General features: G+C 46.0%; 1 protein-coding gene across 4 annotated transcripts in view; it reads left to right on the plus strand.

Annotated features, from left to right (window-relative positions):
• Positions 1–1,287: 1,287 nt before the first annotated feature.
• APP (amyloid beta precursor protein) overlaps positions 1,288–17,693 on the plus strand; it is a 224,378-nt gene continuing 207,972 nt past the window's right edge. The window contains exon 1 of one of the 4 annotated variants that reach the window (XM_054183121.1): positions 1,288–1,478. In XM_054183121.1, the coding sequence (XP_054039096.1) occupies positions 1,422–1,478 (57 nt within the window). In that variant the 5' untranslated portion in view covers positions 1,288–1,421. The remainder of the gene's footprint in view (positions 1,479–17,693) is intronic. The other 3 variants (XM_054183112.1, XM_054183103.1, XM_054183095.1) reach the window with 3 other exon arrangements.

The following is a 17,693-nucleotide window of genomic DNA, read 5'->3' on the forward strand; positions in this document are numbered from 1 at the left end:
AAGGGTAGAGAGAGGAGCCTCATCTCTTACCTGCCTGTCAGAGATCTCTCGAATTCCCTAAGCGTAACTCCAGCAATTCCCAAAAGCCTCCATCCATCGCCAGTTCATTCACTTGCATGAGAAGATTCATATTTGCACGAGAACGGTCTTCTAACTTTAGGGTCTGGCTGTGGCAGGAAGGTCTCTCGCTGCACATTACAGCCTGCCTGACATGGCAGCCCAGGTTGCTCTCGCCCGGTCGAGCATCCCTCTCTATCGGGATGCAGCTTTGGCCAAGAGCCTCAGTGGATTGCAGGGTCTGACTTCAACAGAAGGTGAGTGTGAGATCGGCAGCGAGAACAATGCAGCCCAGGCGGCTGTACCGAGCCATACACCGGGGAGATGTCCACCACCCGCCCCTTACGTGGCCTGGCTGTAGGTCCTCGTTTCTGGGTAGGTCTGCTAGCTGCCATCTCAGGAGCCTTGGTGGGAGCAGAAACGCTGCCACGGAGTCCACAGGTCAGAGGCAGAATTTTGTCTACAATAGCAGCTGTTTCAACATGGAACTCTCCTAACACTCATTTTTAGCTCTCCTCACAGGTTTACGATACCAATTATCACAATGCTGTTGAGAAGGCGAGAAAGTTGGTTTGCTTTGGCCTCCTGACTACAAGCTTTTTGAGAAAGCCCTACATGTTGATTTGATTTCTTCCTCCTTGAACTGCCATAAGCCTCAGCCCTACCCATGTTCCCGCATGCCCTCGTTATCGGTAGCGCTCCTACGAATTAATTTCACGTTGATCTTGCGATGAGCAGCGGGCAAAGGAACCCTGTGGCGACCACCGCTGTCTGCCCAGGCGGATCAGCAGGAGGATTAGGCTTCCCCTGGGCGGAATGCTGGGTCAGGTACAGCCCCTGGGCGAAATGGCCGTGCTTTACCCATCACCTCCACCCTGACAGCAACTCACCGGGTTAAGGCTGGCCTGGGAGCCGACCCGAGGCCGCAGAGAGCCGCCGGGCCTGGGCCTGAGGAGCCGCCTCGCCGCTGGGACCTAACCCCGCGGTAGCCGGGCCCGGGGAGGGGGGGGAGGCTGCGGTGCTCTGGGCACGGAGGAGAACGGTCGGGGCGGGCCGCAACCACCGCTGCGGGCGCCGAGCCGCGCCCGGGCCGAAGGGCCGCCGGCCGGCGCTGCACCGCCCGGGCGCCGCCGCTAGGGGGTCTCGGCGGGGCGGGGAAGGGCCGGGCCGGGCTGGGCCGCACCGCCCGCTCGGGGGCGGGCCGGGCCATCAGCTGACCGGCCCCGCCGCGGCGCTCGGCTGGTGCCGCCGCAGCTCAGTCGCTCTTCCCGGCAGCGGCGCGGCCCCGCGGATTTACAGCCGGACCCCGCCGCCTCTCGCCGGCTTCCCTCCTTCCCTCCCTCCCCCCCTTCCCGGCCGCCGCGATGCTGCCACACTTAGCCCTCCTGCTGCTGGCCGCCGGCGCCGTTCCGGCTCTCGAGGTAAGCGGGGCAGGGGGCGGCCGGGCGGGGGCTTCCCCCGACGTCGTCCTCCGCTTCCCCGAGGCTTTGTCTGCCCGCAGCCGCCCCCGCGGCGTGGGCTTGACTGCGGCGGGCGGGCGGGGGTCGCCGGCGCCCGTCAGGCAGCCGGGCGGCGGGGGATGGTGGGGGCTCCTTCCCCGGCTGCCGGCGCCCTCCCGCCGCCGAACAATAGGGCCGCTCCCGCCGAGCCGGGGGGCGGTGAGGAGGAAGGGGCTTGGGGAAGCCGCCGGAGCCGGCGCCCGCCACCCCCGTGGCCGCGGCGGGCGGCCGGGACCGGCTGCTTTCGCTGATCCGGCTGCCGCACGCCGGGGGCGCTTCCCCGTTAACTTCGTCCGCCGCCCGCCGAGCCGTCTGGCGCGGCGGGGGTCGGCGGGGAAGGGGCGGCGGCCGGCGGGCAGGGCGGAGGAGGGCCGGGCGCCTCCCGCGGGGGTTTCTCCGCCGGGGCTGGGGAAGCGAAACTTTGCCGGCGTGGGGGCCCGGCGGCACCGCATCCTCGGGCGGGGGACACGGAGCCGGGCTGCGGGCGGGGGTGCTGCCGGGGGAGGGCAGGGCAGCAGCTCCCCCATGGCGCACACACACACACACAGGTGTGCGGGGCGGCGGCGGGCAGCTCCCCGCGGGCTGGCGCAGCAGCCCGGCGGGGTGGGCGGGAGGGCGGTGCCGGCGGGGGTGCGTGGGGAGGGGGCGGCGGCGGTCGGGGCCGGGGCGGGCCGTGTCCGTGCTCCCCCCCCACGGGCGGGCCGGTGCCGGGCGGCGCGGAGGAGCGAGAAGATGGCGCCTCTGCAGTGCAGCAGAGAGGCGCCGCCGTACGCGCTGCGGCCGCCGGCAGCCCGCGCCCCTCCGCCGCCCCCCCCCCCCCCCCATGCCCTCCCCTCCTTTCCCCGCCCCGGAGGCGGCTCCCCACGCCCCGGCCCTCTCTCCCCCTCCGGGGTGGGTTGGGGGTGGGAGGGGTCCCCCCTACCCGCCTCCTCCGGCCGGGGGTGTGAGCGCAGCGCGGCTCCTGGCGGGGTCGGGGGGAGCCCGGTGGGGCTGCGCAAGGCCGGACCTCAAAGGAGGAGCCGGCATAGCTGGGTGTCGGTACTCCGCCCCCGCCCCCCCCCCCCCCCCCCCCCGAAAAAAAAAAAAAAAAAAAGGTGTGGGAGGGGAGAGTTTTCTGGTCTCCTTCGGTCCTTGGTTGCCAGACATCGGCCTTGAGAGCTCAGCTTCTGTCCTCCTCTGGTATTAACCCCCCTTCTGCCGAGGGGGGCTGTCAGGGGGTGGGTGGGGGTGAGGTGAATGCCAATATTTAGCCTAAAAGCAGAGCCCGAAGCTTGGCGCTCCGCCTTGGGCAGGGGCGTGCGGGCCTGTGGCTCAGGTGCCCTTCCCAGGAGGGAACCCCGGTAGCCGGCGGGCGAGAGGAGACACCTCTGCATCCCGGCTCTCCAGCCCCGCCGCCGAGGCTGCCAGCGTCATCTTGCCCGTGCTGAGCAGGGTGTATCGAGCCGAGCCGTCGTAAAGATGCTCGGAGGTTTAAAGCTTCCAGTTACAAAACTCATTTGGGTTTTATCAGCTTGATGCAACCATTTGTTGTCTAAACGCAATAGAAAGAAACCCTCTGCCTCGGGTGCCTAGCTGAAGTGAAAAAATGAGGTTTTATGATTGAGACCGCGCTTCAGGATAGACCACAGAGGGATGGGCGTTTCTGTTGGGTCCCCGCAGCCCTGGCCTTACAGATAGGTACGTGGGCAGTGCCACTGTAAAGGTGCTTGCAAGAAAGGGGGCTTCGTTTTGCACCAAAACCCGTTCGAGGCAGAGTCTGTGTTCAGAGACCTCTGCAATGGTGTCTGCCTTGGTGATATCCAGAAATTTCAGAGACATCTTTTGCCTTGAAACATTTGCGTAAATGGGCACTGATGTTTCTGCAGCAGCTTTCAATCTTGTTCTGTCGTTCCATATGAACATTTGAGGCAGTGCCTCGATCTTTTTTTTTTCATGTTTGGTAGTGGGATAGGTTTTAACATCTGGTCGTCTTGTGATCAGGCGTTTGTCAATCTTGATACTCTTGGGTTGATGTTTTGAACAAGTGACTGCTTTTATAATACTGAAATATTTCATAATAGGAATTGCATGCGTGCTTTTACTGCACTTGAACTGTCTTCACATGCTAAAGCATGAAATTTTGATGTTTGAATTAGATTCTCTTTAGACCCCTCTTCTGAAATGAAACATTTTCCCTGACATTTTAACAAATTCTTTCTGGAAAACAGCAAAGAATCTGTACTTTGCTTTCACAGGGAGTGGTATAAGGAAGAGGGAAAGCAGGAACAAAACAAATTCTCTCTATATTACACGTGTAGAATTCCTTTCTAAAATTACAGGTAGATTAATATTTATTTATGCAGCTTTAAAGGAAATGTTCCTTAGTGGTGCTCCGGTGCTGTCGTGGTTGCTTAGCATGTTGCTTCTGCTACTCATGTGAATCATACGTACTGGGGTTAGGAAACCCATTGGCCAAGAGCTCTCATAATTTGAGAAACTGTCATATTCTTCTGTAGCTATTTTCCCATTTAATCTCTTTCCATTAACTGTCTGATTTTGGTAGGTAAATGCAACAGATGGTAACCGTCCTTGTGAATTTTTGTGAATGATCCTGGTTTATAGATCAAGATTTCTCCTAATTAGCACATTCAGGTTTTCAGGATTTCTGCCATGCCTGTTTGGCTTCCTGCTCTAGCTCCATATTTATGAGAGACACTTATACCAGCTGACTGAAATCAAGTTGTTACGACATTGATATCATACAAGCTGGCCCTTAGGAAGTTAGATGACAAAAAGTATATTGCCTGACAGCTTTTTGTGAAGCTCGGTAATATAGCGCTTTATAGGTTATTATTTTTGTTCTTTTTTTTTTTTTTAAATGGAAGACCCAAAGTATTTGTTTCTTCACTGTTTAGTTTTCAAGCTAGACCTTTAGAAATGACTTTGCAACGTGGGAAGGGGAAGGAAGCCTTTCCTTTGCTTCCATTACAGACTTTCAGTTCCTTTTCCTGTCGGTTCTGTTCCTGAATTTCCCTGGCAAAGGTTTTGCATTTGTTGAAGGGTCTCTTTTGCATTTCTGTTTAAAATGCTGCTGTGTTGGGGTGGGTGGCTGCGTGGGTAAGCAGGGCAGGGCAAATGCTGTGGGTGCCGGTGCTCCCTCAGGATCCTTGGCAGTTAGGTGGACAAGTTACAGGAGTAAAAAAGGAGCTTCTCCCTTGCCTTCCCTGTTTATATTTTGTTTGATTAATGAGCAACAGACAATTTTGAGGGTCACATTCTCTTCAAATGCCTTTTCTGGGGGGGGAAATTGATCAGCTGCTGTGCTTCGTCACAAAACACATAGGAAAACATGAAGGATCTGACAAGATTTTGGTATATTTTAATTTTTTTTCTTTTTTTCATGAGCTGTTTGTGTGACAGATGCAAGTGATCTTTCTTAATCAGTTTTAATTGATCTGTGTTGCGTTGTATGGCAAACCTACAAGAAGCATAGATAATCTTCGATGGCTTTTCATGACTTTCTCTTTGCAGGTGTTTAATAAACTGTAAAGGGTAATAAACAGTTTGGTTTGTAGGTTGTATGAAGAAGAGGTATGATGATTTATCTTAATTGGCAGTCCTTCTCCAATACAAAGCTTAGCAAAATAGCTTAAGATCATGGTAGCTTCCTTTAATAGCTTGATGAATTCACAGCTGTTTTTCTGGGCAGAATCTTTTTTTTTTTTTTTATCCTAGTGACTCAGTAAAATAATTAAAACAAGCTGCTAGGTGTGGAGACTTGGTCAAGAAATTAGTAGATAGGATCACAAGATCCCTCAGGAGGTCTGTGGTCCACCCCCCTGCCCAAAGTACGGTCAGCTCTGGCATCAGACCAGGCTGCTCGAGGGCTTTCTGCAGGTGGGTCTTGAAAATGGAGCTCCAAGGACAGAGCCTGTGCAACCTTGCTGGGCAACCTGCTCTGTCCACAGTTTGGTTGGTTCACCTCTGGCTTGAAGCGTGTCTCCAAGCTGTTACTTGTTTATTTTTAAGGTAGTATCTCTAGGCTAAATTTACATCCTTAATTCTGAATACTGCAATGAGTGTCACTTTGTCATCTGTCACCTGTCACATCTTCCAAAAAATTTATGTAATAACGATAAGCTTTTCGTATTTGGGTTTAAGAAAAAAAATAGTGTCTGTCAAATGTCTGTGTACTTGCATACACATAATGTATAAAAATCACCTAATGTGTCAATATAATGTATGCAAATATATATTGAAATCCCCAATATATTTGCGTAGTTAATGTATGACATTCAAATCACTGTGTGTACATCTCTGTATACACACTATATTAATATATAGGCTATGTTAAACCAATAGTCACCTACATACCTCCTTATTATACCCAAGCAATGAAGAGACAGAGTTCTAGACTGCTACTGATAAAAAATATAATTGGTTTTATATGTGGTAATAGGTTCATTGAAGTTGTTAGGTGAGCTGTCTGTGTGGTTTTAACACGTAAGTCTAGGGCTGCGTGTTATTGGATTTAAATTCAGGGGATTTTGAAAAAATCCTGTGGTGTAAGAAGATTAAAAGTAAAGCAAATTGAAAAAAATACTGAATTACTTTCTGTAAGCTTGGTTAACTGTTAGAGCATGCTCTTGCAATGAGAGTTTACAACAGGTGCGGCCAGGCTAAGGATTGCCAAGAGCAATCTTGATAGAGAGCTAGAGCCTGGAATAATTTGGAGACAAAGGACTCACTCTTGAGAGAAGTCAAAACTTTCCCTCTGACCTGTTTTTTTGGTGTGTTGTTTTTTTTTTTTTTGTTTTGTTTTTTTTTGTTTAAAACTGAATGCAGTTGGTCTGATGGGGCCCTTGTTCACACAGCTTGATCTGGAATCTGCCCTCCTTCCCTGGCTCTACTTCATAAATACCTACAGTTGAGGTATTGAAAACACATTTTCTGTCCTTTTTGGTGATACTAAACCATCTGAGAATATCAGCCAGTAATGTCTGGTGTGTGGTTTTGAGTCTTCAGCCCTAAATAAGTCACTTTTCTGCCCTTGATTGTAATGTGACATTGGTTCTGAAACCTGGGTACTTGTCTGTTTTTATTAATTTTAATTAAAAAACCTTTAGAGGGCTACCTGATTATTAAATCTTGTTGTGCTCTGCTGGAGATTCCAAAAGCTCTGGAGATGCCTTTAGTTACCAAAAATATCTACCTTTCCTTGTGAGAATTTAGTCATGTAACAAAAGAGAAACACCATAAATGGGGATAATGGCTCTGTTCGAGAAGATCAGTTTGAATGACAACCGGTTAGTATGCGTGTATGCATTAAAAAAATAAAAACCCACCACACCTCAAGCTCCTTGCTACATGGTGGATTTAGGATTGTTTTGATACTGCACTTCATGGCAGAGCAAGTATTTGACAACAGTTCAAGTAATTACAAAAGAAAATTACACATGATGGAACTATGGGTAAGGGGCAATACACTCCACAGTAACTAATGCCAGTATCTTGCAGTGGCTCACAAAACGTGCTTTCCAGATGACAAGCACATTTTGGTGTGCGAATGAAAAGATATTAAAATAAGCGATGCTTTTTAGAAGGCTGGAAAACTTAAACCAGCTGCTGACAGGTAGGACACTGCTATTCCACAATTGGTGTGTTGCAGGTTTCTTGCCCTGCATTGATTAATAGAAAACGGAGAAGAGCACGTAGATATGGGTATTGCTGGTTTCTTTGCTGCAGCTCCCAGCATAACAACTGTGTAAGTGCTGTGACTTCTTCAGCTGAGAAGCAGAACCTCTGGTTTGCTGTGTTTTCTTGATGGTCCTCCCAGCAAGTTCAGGAGAACCTGATCTTCTCTTGGGGACTTAACGGATAAGTGTAGATTGCAGTGATTTATAAGGCTTTCCAAAAGAAGCAAACCTTCTCGTCAACTGGTGGCATTTCACGGATTGTGGGACAGCTGAGCTGGTGAGCCAGTGTGCTTTTTTGTGGTTTTGTAATCCGGCTGCTCTTTTCAGGAGGTAGTTAAACACTGCTCTTTGGCTGGCAACCGCCTGAGCTCGGGAGCCCGTTGCTGAAAGCTGCTCTCTCTACCTCCTTCCATCAGTGGCCACCACCCTGTAAGCTCAACCTTTTCAGCTCTCTTTGCCCCCTCTCTAGCCTGGTTTTATGATCCTGTGCCATGTTGACAAAAAACGAGCCGTGCCTTTTTGGCAGGTGTCAGCTTCTGGCAGATGTTTCAGAGACCTGAGTCAGAAAGTGGCCACAAGCAGACCAACTGGCCTAGCTAAAAGACCAGGCAGCTTCTCTGGGGAAAGAGCCCCAACCTCTGAAACCACATTTGCTGAAGTTGATGTAATTGCATTTAATTAAGGTGTTTAGTCCCTTTGCCTCCCTCTGGTGACCTGCAGCAGGGCATGAATGGTCTTTTCACACCTGACCCCTCTTTGGTCCCCGATTGTTAAAAGTTAGTGTCAAGTCACTGTGAAAGGCAAAAATCCCCAAGGAGCTGCATTCAGGTATGGATAACTCCATTCTGTTCCCACTGACCCATTTTGAGCTAATCCAGATAGCAATTCCCTGCTCATCCCTCTCTTCCCCTAGAGTAGAGCTTATCTATTCAACCACAGCAGATAACATATGACAGGAATGGGGCAAAACTGGTTGTACCTGTTAGTAAAAGCATTTAAAAATTGCTTCTTTTCAGAGCAGGCGACCAGTGTGTCGCCAGAATGGCAGTTTGTATGATTTATGTAATTTCTGTTTGGAATGGCAATGAGTAAAGCAAAGCACATATCTAATAGGAGTTCAAGATGGGGGCAAAGGGGAGGGTGAGCAAAACCCTATATTGTTTGGGAACTGTATTAATATTGGACTTCAGGGTTTTTTTTTTAGTTTTTTAGTAAACTATGGAACAGGAGTTTACACATATACAACTCAAATTTAGGTAATACAGTTATTTGTTGGTACTTAGAATTTGGTGATATTAGATTAGAAATAATACCATTAATTTTTTTTTTTTTTTAGTGGTGAAAGTGAAAATTGCCTTCTTTCCACCTCCAAAATTTAGAAATAATATCCAATGGACACACATAGGAAAATTAGAGATGGGGGAGGATTTTGGACCTAGTTCCAAATTCCTTGTCATGCTATCGCATTGTCTTTATGCTTGCAGCAAACCTTCTCTTACCTTATCAGCACATTTTTAAAGTAGAGATTGCTCATTCTGAAGCCCTGACCCTGTAAAATGGATTTTTCTCTAAATTATGGGCTCTGCAGAGGGTTGATTTCTACCCCCCACCCCCTCCCCCCCGCTTTGTCAGATACCATGATAGCGTTTTGAGACAAACAGCTAACTTGAGTTCTTCCTTATGTGCTTAGCTATGTAAATTTATTTGTAACTGGAGTTTTGGATCTGGAATATGGAGTACTGAGCTGACACAGTAGTTTTATCGCATTCTGCTTTCTCATCATTTGAAAGGTAACTTGAAAAATTACATTTGTTCTCTATGTCTCACTGGAAGGTGTGGGGAGATAGTGGTTTTTTGGTTTTTTTTTTTTCCCACTGTATTACTATTGCAGATTTGATTCTGTGGTAGTTAATCTTCAAAGCTTCTCATAAACTGAGTGATGGCTTCTAGACTTTTTTTTTTTCTTGAAAAAAGCTCTTTTTAATACACATCCCATATAATGCCTGTGTATTTGTTTATGTAAACAGTAAAAAATACAGTATCTAGGGGAAGGTAAACTGAGGAAGAGAAGAAAACTGTTAATGCAACAAAAAGGCAGTGGCTTTAAAATGCCATTCATTATTTTGGGTATTTTCCTTTTTTGCTTTATAGGTGCTGTAAGTTTAAATGTACTAAATGTTGATTGATCCTAGTTTAATTGTTGAGTACTTACAGTGTGTAAATGAGGAGGTTTTGTACATGCGTAGCATTAGTAAGCATCTAGACTTGTAGCAGGCGTTGAGCTGTTGGGTTGTTTTGAAGCTTGTTTGATATTCTTCAGCAGCTCTGCTACATGTGCCTTGTCTGTCCTCTGCCCAGTTCTCTCAACTATGAAGTGGCATGAAATTGCTTTTAATGACATGTCTTTCAGCATCCTAATTTCATTGCTATTTCCTTTTGACAGTTTTGTCTTTGGTTCCATTAAGTCTTAGAAGGATAATATCAACCTGAAGTTGCTTAACAGCAAACTTCTTAAACTGAGGATTTTGGAACTCTAACTTGTCTTTCTTTCAATGTTGCTTAGCTCCTAGAACTTCACTGCAAGCAATTGCAGATGAGAACTTGTCCGTAATCCCAGCGTCCAGAAGAATATGATTTGTCATAAGAATGTCAGCTTTACATCATTTAAAAAAAAAAGGGCAAAAGAAAAAAAAAAAAAAACCTCCAAACTTAGAATCTTAGAGTTCACTGTTTAAATTTTGTGCAGGAGAGTAAGAAGGGGAGTTGGAAAGTCTATTTGCTCTTTTACTTTTTAAGGGACGCAGAGTACATATGAGTGGTTGATGGAGTTTTGAGGGCTTCTAAAGGTCTCCAAGGGGACCTGGACACAGGTAGTCTCTCTCTTCTGTTTAGGTTTGTTTCTACTTTGGTGTTGTCATCTTTTGTTTCTCATAGTGGTAACATAAGTTGTGGGGAATTATTATTTTGTTGTTGTTGTTGTTTTCCTGCCAGCCTTAATGCCTGAAAAGCCAGTTTCTCCTTTTTGCATGTGTAGGGTATTCTTCAAAATTGCAATGCCATCTCTGAGCTGTTGAGGTGAAGTGTTTCACCTTTCACTGCCAGTCCATCGTGCCTGCGTGTATCCAGGCTGAGGCGACATCTCTAAAAATCAACACTTTGCTTGGTCGGGCCACAAACTGTGTTATTTTGGTGGTGAGATGGGTTGGCGGGAGAGGGGTAGATGCCTGCAATGGGCAGTTTCTGCTGTGCGGTCACGGAGGGAGGGTTATGGCAATGATCTACGTTGACAGCAAGCGTTGGCACTGTGCGCTGACCTGCTGGCTTGCCATGGCTGACAGGCTTCGTTAAGTCCCTGCTTTGATTATAGGGAGGCTTTCCTTTGGGCAGAGGTTCTAATGTCTTTCTGAAGGTGTTTGCAAGAAAATCCTGTGAACAGCTGAGCTTGGAGTGAAAATCTAATCTCTGATAAACAACAGGGTAAAATTTAATCAAAACATTTTACTTTGAAATCACAGTCTGAAGTATTTCTGAAAACATGTTTAACTGAGACTTAGAATTTGTCAAACAGCTTTAGATTAATTTGTAGCTACAATACAAATTCTAAACTACGAAGTCCCTGTTTGAATCTAGCAAAACTTCTGTGGGCAATGGGCAAAAATACTGACGGTCAAGATCCAGTCTGTGAAAACAGAGGCTGACGTAAGTTGCTTGTCTCACCTGAACCGTCCCCTTTCATTTGAGCAGGCCTGCCTCTGCATGCTTGAATATAAATGCGTGCATAAATGTTCGTAATGTGTTTTAACGAAATTGTATCTCCTTACTGATAAGAGGAAGAAAGCTTTAATTAGTCTGTCACTTAAAAGAAAACTTCTGAGTAACAAAATGCTATTATGTAGTCCTTTATAAGCAGAAAGACAAAACGTAACTTATATGGTGCTATTGACTTGTGAGACTCAACAGCAGCCGGTAAGGGGGCTGAAATGTTTTCTGTTGCTGTAAAACTGGTGTTTGACACTGAGGCTGGGAATTAAGTGGCCTCCTTTGTTTTAAAGAGGGATGTTGAGGCCTGGAGCCTGTATGGAAAATCGGCTGTGGGAAGGGTTAGCGTTGGGTGAAGCCACCTTGTTCTCCGCAGGGCTTCCCCCCTGCCCTGGGGTCCTCTTCTGCCCCTTTACCACCCCACCACTGAGCAGCAGGGCTTTGCTGCACAGTGGGTTTAGGTAATCTCAGCATGGATTTGAGGCTACCTTGTTGCATGCCAGATGTGGTTTTGGGGAGCTGAGCCCATCCTCTCTGAGAAGGGCTCAGGGAAGAGACGGCCAGGATAGGAATTAGCGGCTCTGACGGATAGAGGTAATTTGTGAGAGAAAAAGAAGAAAAAAAGTAGTTTTTAATTACAGCTCTGGAGGTTAAACCAGATGAGAAAAACAATCTGTAATTTATCAAAAGGAAGACTGAATGGCGCCTTACTTGCCTCCAGAAAGAGGAAATACCAATACTGGGCAAGGAAAGGCATGCCAAGTACCGCTGTCTGGAAGGTGTTCAGGTAGGAAACTGGGGACATGTTTTTGTGGCAGTATGGGCTTGGGGCAAGCAGAGAAAGGAAATACATTTTTTTCTGATGTGAAGACTGCACAACTAATTTTCCGAAGAGGTAAATACAAGATGTTGGGCTTCATTGTGGTAAACAGGAGAAATGTAATAGCCTGTGATGGGCAGGAGGTCAGAACAGATGTTCTTTGTTGAAGTCGTGGCATTTAAATTCTGTACCCATGGGGTATGTTGCCCAGTGCCTTTAAACACACACCCGGAGGGGAATATGGTGCTGTCTGGTCATACAAGGTTTTGTTGACAATAACACTGTTTGCAAATACAGCATAAGTTAGTTGCTTGTTGATTTTAGGATATGGGTTTTGGCATTATCAAAACATAATTAAGCCTTAAACTTGATTGACTTATTTTTTTAAAAAACCTGTTGTGAGTTAGCATTTTTTTTTTTTTTGTGACAAACCGCTTAGTATGGTTTGGGATTTCACAGATAAAAATGCATTGATATTTGCAGAACTATTCAAGGGAACAGTTGGAAAGTGTCTGTTCTTAGTGTTAAATTGCAATGAACAGTGAGCGTTAAGTTTTCTGAACCTTGTAAGAGGTTTGTTGTTTCAGTCCTGCTGAAACAAAAGACCCTGGAGCTAGAGATGGACACCAGCAGGCCGGGCTGGTTGGAATTGTTTGCCATGCAGCTGGGTAGTGCTGGGCAAGTTTGGATTCTGTCTGCTTATGGTTGTCTTTGCTCCATGCACTCACAGCAGAAATTATAAAGAAAGAAAGACACAGGTTTTTAAGGAATTGGCTTGAGTTGTAAATGGCCTGAACAGTTAAGGAATATCTTTGCATTTTCAAGTCTTCGCATTTTTTAAATGGCTGAGCTTGCAAAATTAAAAATCCTTGGAAGGATGATCACTAAATAATGTATCTTAGGAGCTCCCCAGCGTTTCTGTCACAGCTGAGGCTGGTGTAAAAGGCCACGTGAGCCTTTGGGGAATGCTGTTTGTTTAAGCTGGAGTGCAGACTTTGTTTATGTCCGTTACTTACTGCCTTTTAATTGCAGAGGATAATTTGGGTAAGGAAAATACTTAAAATTTGAGGAATTGGGCACATCAGAAATCTGCAAGGTACATTTCATTACAGTACCCTTGCCTCGGCTGCCAGCAGCTCTCCCTGGAATTAGGCTTCTGGCAAGGTACGAGCTTGTCCAGGGAGATGAAAGAAAACTGAAGTAGTTGTGGGTCCCTTTGCTTGTCTCACCACTCCAGCAGTGTGTCATTTGTTTTGCTGGTGATGTGCTTGAAGTCTTGCTGGTGATGTGCCATGTGTCTGAAGTCTTAAGATTTGCTTTGAATTCTTGCCCTTACTTTGCCCTTTGCACCTTTGGGTGGGGAGATGTCTCGGGTTCTCCCTCCCCTTGCCCAGCACTGTGGTTCTGGTGCTGCTCCTCTGCAGCTCTGCTGCCCATCTTGGCCATGGGTGTTGTCAGGAGCCCTCCCTCCAAGGCTTGAGGGGCTTTTGGGTGTCTTCCACACAAGTGAAAATTCCTGTTCTTATTGACACTGCAGTCAATAAACTCTTTTGTAGCTCTTGTTAGATCTGTCTTCGGGTCGTTGTGTCTCTGTCAGGTCTTTTTTTGGTATTCAGCTGCTTTTGTCTTGCTCTAACAGTTTTAATTCTTGTTTCAGAATGCAGTATAAGGGTCATCTAGGAAAAAAAAAAATCAACAAAATCCAGCAAAAAACACCCCAAAGAAACACCACCCCCTCTAGCTATCTTACTTTGAGAAACATGGTGTCACTGGCTTCCTAATTCAAAGGCTGCTTTTAATCATGTCAGCAGCCAAATTGTTGGTCTGCCTGAAGGTGATCTGCAAGGGAAGAAAAATGGGAAGACCTTATACTCTGCTCTGTGGTGTATGTTGTAAAAAAACCCGATGGAATGGTTTTCCCGAGTTGATGGGAAGAGGCAATGAACAACTTACTGAGTGTTTTTGCAAGACTGGTGAATCTCTCGCAAGAATCAAGTGGAAGAGCAGGGAGAAAGCCTTACAGTTGCGAATTAATCTTTAGGTGGTTTAGCACCTTACTAATTAAAATGCCTGTAGGTTTTGGTAACACATACCTTGCAGATTCAGCCTTCTACTGCTTTGTTTTAATTAACAGTATATGTCATAGGATAGCAGGTTTTCTTCCTAAACCAGGTGGTACAAAAATCCAGAACTGATGAGGTTTTTCTGAGTCAAAATGTTCAGAAAAGAAAGGGGAGTATTTTTAGCCAACTGTTCCCATGACTTCAATTACATGTCATAAAAAAAGCACATAAAAATTCCTTTTGGGCAGTGTCTTTCTACGTTTTCGGTCCTATGTAGTGAAATCATGTACGGCATCTAAATTGGTACAATGTCAAGAACATCACAGCTTTTGAACTGTGTGTGCCACGTCCCCCTTGTTGTTCTGCTTGTGCTTTGAAAGGAGAAAATGCATCTGGGGCAAGAAGGGCACGCAGGCTACCCGCAGCCTGCCCTGTTGGGATGTGCCTCTTTAAGTCTGTAAGAGATGCTTCACTGTGTATGAGTTTTTTACCTTTTCCTTTAGGAAACTGGGGAGTGCACAGCTTTATGAAGAGCTTCCTTTAAAATAATGTTTATTGTTTCTGGAAATGTTACTTTGGAGACTTTGTTTAAACAGGAGGTGGGGAGGCGGTGGGTGTCACTAATTGCATGGTTGGTGTTCTGGCTGCACCCTTATGTCTTTCAGGGAGGGTTTATCTCTGTTGTCAGTAACGTTGAGTATCAAGAACAGAAGATATAGAGAGGGTAGAAGTGAAATAGGGGTTGAGCACCTGTAGAGTTAAACTGAAACTTAGTACGTCTTTTAAAATGTTTTTGTACAAATTTGTGTTAGTGGTTTGTTTTGGTCTGCTTAGAAACTTAAATGTTACTTAAAAAGTTTCTTAATTAAAACAAACCAACCAACCAAACCATAATTTTTTTGGTTTGGTGGGCTTCTTTTTGGGTGGTTTTTTTTTTGTGGTTGATTTGCTTGTTTGTGAGGTGTTTTTTTTTTTTTGGTTTGTGTGGTGCTTTTTTTTTTTTTTACCCATCCCGTGGTAGCTGCCTCTCTGACATACTTCTAAAATATTCTTGAAATTTCCTGTACTGATTCTCCTGTCTGTGTCAGATCCCGTGTATTGTATTGAAAAGTGTTTCTGATGCCCAGCATAGTAAATGTTGTTGGTCTTTTTGTTTTCAGTCTTAGCCAGGTTTATGTACAGTGTGTGGTTGTAGTTATGTGCAATGCCTAGGTTTGATTTAAGCATGCAAGCTGGATTCCCTTATAAGTAACAATAATGGGCAAGTGGCTTGTAAACCAACAGCTGACAAGTTAATTGCATGAGTTTCAATATACCTTTTTTTTTAAAAAAAAAAAACCACCCAAGAAATGGAAAGGATATAATGGCTTTGTTTTCAAAAGCAGCAGGCTGGTTATGAATTTGTGTTTGCGGAACAGAGTAAATAATGCAGTTCTACAGCTTGCATTGTTTTGATTAGGTGTTCAGAAATGCTTATCATAATTGCTGGATCGTTGGCACTTGCAACAGGCAGCTGAGATTTTTTTGAGAAATTGCTCACAGCATACCACAGGAGCATTGGAAAAATGAAATTCTGTTAGACATGGCTAAAAATGCAATATTAATAAAGGAGAGCTTGTAATTTGGAATAACAGTGCTTCATCTCAGTGAGGCTCTACTGTCCCCTCAATTTTAAGTACATTTTTAATTTTGTAGTTGGTTTCCATGCTAATGCAAGGGATGTCGTGACTTGTGTGAAGAAATGGGCTGGTTTAATTTTATAGGTGTGGGTAGGTACTTCATTTGTTATACACACAGGTTTATTTCTTTTTAATAAAAATGTATGCTCTTATGTAATGGTGATTGCTACTGTTTTGTTGGGGGTGTGTGTGTGTGGGTTGTGTCGTTTTTTTTTTTTTCCCCCCGGGTGGGTTGTTAGGTCCATGTACATAAATCCGTAACACCTTCCCCCCCACTGACACATTTAGTAGCTGGAGTTATCTGCAGAACTAACTCTGAGTTAGAGAATGTGTTTGCTTTCCTGAAACTGTTTGAGATATGTAGCCCAGTTGTACTTGAAGGTACACATACAACAAATATTTTATTAATGCTGGGTTAGCGGACACACCCATGTTTCAGGGTGGGTATTTCTCTCTTCCCAGTTCTTAATAATGGGAGGATGTGGGAAAGATGCGTTAAAATTACATGCTCTGCTTGCAATAATTATTGCTAGGAAAGGTGCTTGTGTTGGCTTTAATGCTGGAAAGTCTTACTAACTTGTGTTCCCTCTGCTTGGCATGTCCTCTGCTCTGTCACTGCTACGCCTGCCACCTCCACTTCTTGGTCTCTGCGTCCCTCCTTCAATCCTCATCCTCGAAGCTGTGGTGTGAGCCACAGGTTTATGCTGCGTGCCACCACTGTCTTCTGGAAGTGCCTCTCTTGAGCCTTCTGCAGGGATGGCGTTTCTGCTGCCCTGCCTGAATTTTTGGTTTGTGATAGCGAGTGGGTGCACTTGACTCGGATTGTTGTTTTCCCTTCTCTGCCTGTGGGCACATATGGTTCCCACACAGATAATTTTTCTGAGGTGTCAGAAGGAAACAATTTGCTCTCAATGAAGCTTAGTTCTGAAGATGATGTTCTTCTGAAGTGGGAGTGAGCAAGTGTGATTCCCTTCTCTTGGGGAAGTGGTGCTGGACCGAAGAGTAGAACTACAGTTCCCCTACTAGCCCCATCCTTTTGTCAGCTTTCCCCATACCTTTAGGAGATGAGGCGCTTCCAATTAGTTTGGAACAGTTATTATGGCTTTGAGGGAGATTTTTTTTTTTTTTTCCTGACAGATACCAGTTCTGAATGAGTTTAGGCTACAAGGCATTGGTTGTCTGTTTGCCAACAGGTCTTATAGGTCTGTGGGCTATTTCTAATAGCTTTGCAAAAGTAAGTGAAGAAAAAAAGACCAGCTTTCATAAGCTTAGCTCTTTTGTACTAGGTTGTGCGTTTTGTGCACCTATTTTTAGAGCTTCTTGGAAGGTAGGAGCTATTGTGCTGAGCCTTGTCTGGCTATGGGACACATGCTGCTATCAATTGATAAAATCCAATTAAAAAGGTGTGTTAAGCCTTTACAAGGAAAATGTTCTAACAGTGGGCGTAGAGGATGGAGTAGGTTTGTGTTGTGGTATGGGGTGCATTGGTGGAGTGCTTTGGTTTCAAGAGACCCAATGAGTCTGTTTTTTGTATTCCCTTTTGATTAAACTTGTTGGCTTTATGCTGTACCTGTATTAGCATTTATGTTCAATTCACAAGCGTGTGGGAGGAGAAGGTGCTGATGGGCTCAGTGCTGTGCTGCAAGGTGGCCTTGGGGTGTGTGGGCTGGTTTCTTCCGTGGTGGAACCCAACCAGAAGATGTTCTCCTGGAGCACACTTGAAATGTGCTGGACTCTCATGGACGCCCATGCCACATAACTGGACTAGGTGTGATTGGAAGTGAAACGCACCAAGGACTGGTAGAAAGAGCTGTTCTGCTCTGCAGGTCCTCTTCACATCTGTTGTAGTTGTAGCTGCAGAGGTGGTGGGAAGGACAGTGTCTTTCAGCCGTGACAGCTTGTAGGGACACTTAGTTTGCCTAAGGTAGAGTAGTCGCTGAACCGTAGTCAGGAATGTAACGGTGCATGCTAAAATGAAAAATGTGAGTATCAGACTACTTTGGAAATGTCCTCATGACTGGTTTTTGTAATGCAAGGAGTTGCTGCTTCTCCTGTCTCCCAGTGTCACCAGTCTAATAAAGGCCCCGGGCCTGCCACATCTGTGGCCAGAAGCTGTGGACCACTGTCTTTCTGTTAAGGCC

This window comes from Rissa tridactyla, chromosome 1 (genome assembly GCF_028500815.1).
Source record: "Rissa tridactyla isolate bRisTri1 chromosome 1, bRisTri1.patW.cur.20221130, whole genome shotgun sequence".
Classification (NCBI taxonomy): domain Eukaryota; kingdom Metazoa; phylum Chordata; class Aves; order Charadriiformes; family Laridae; genus Rissa; species Rissa tridactyla.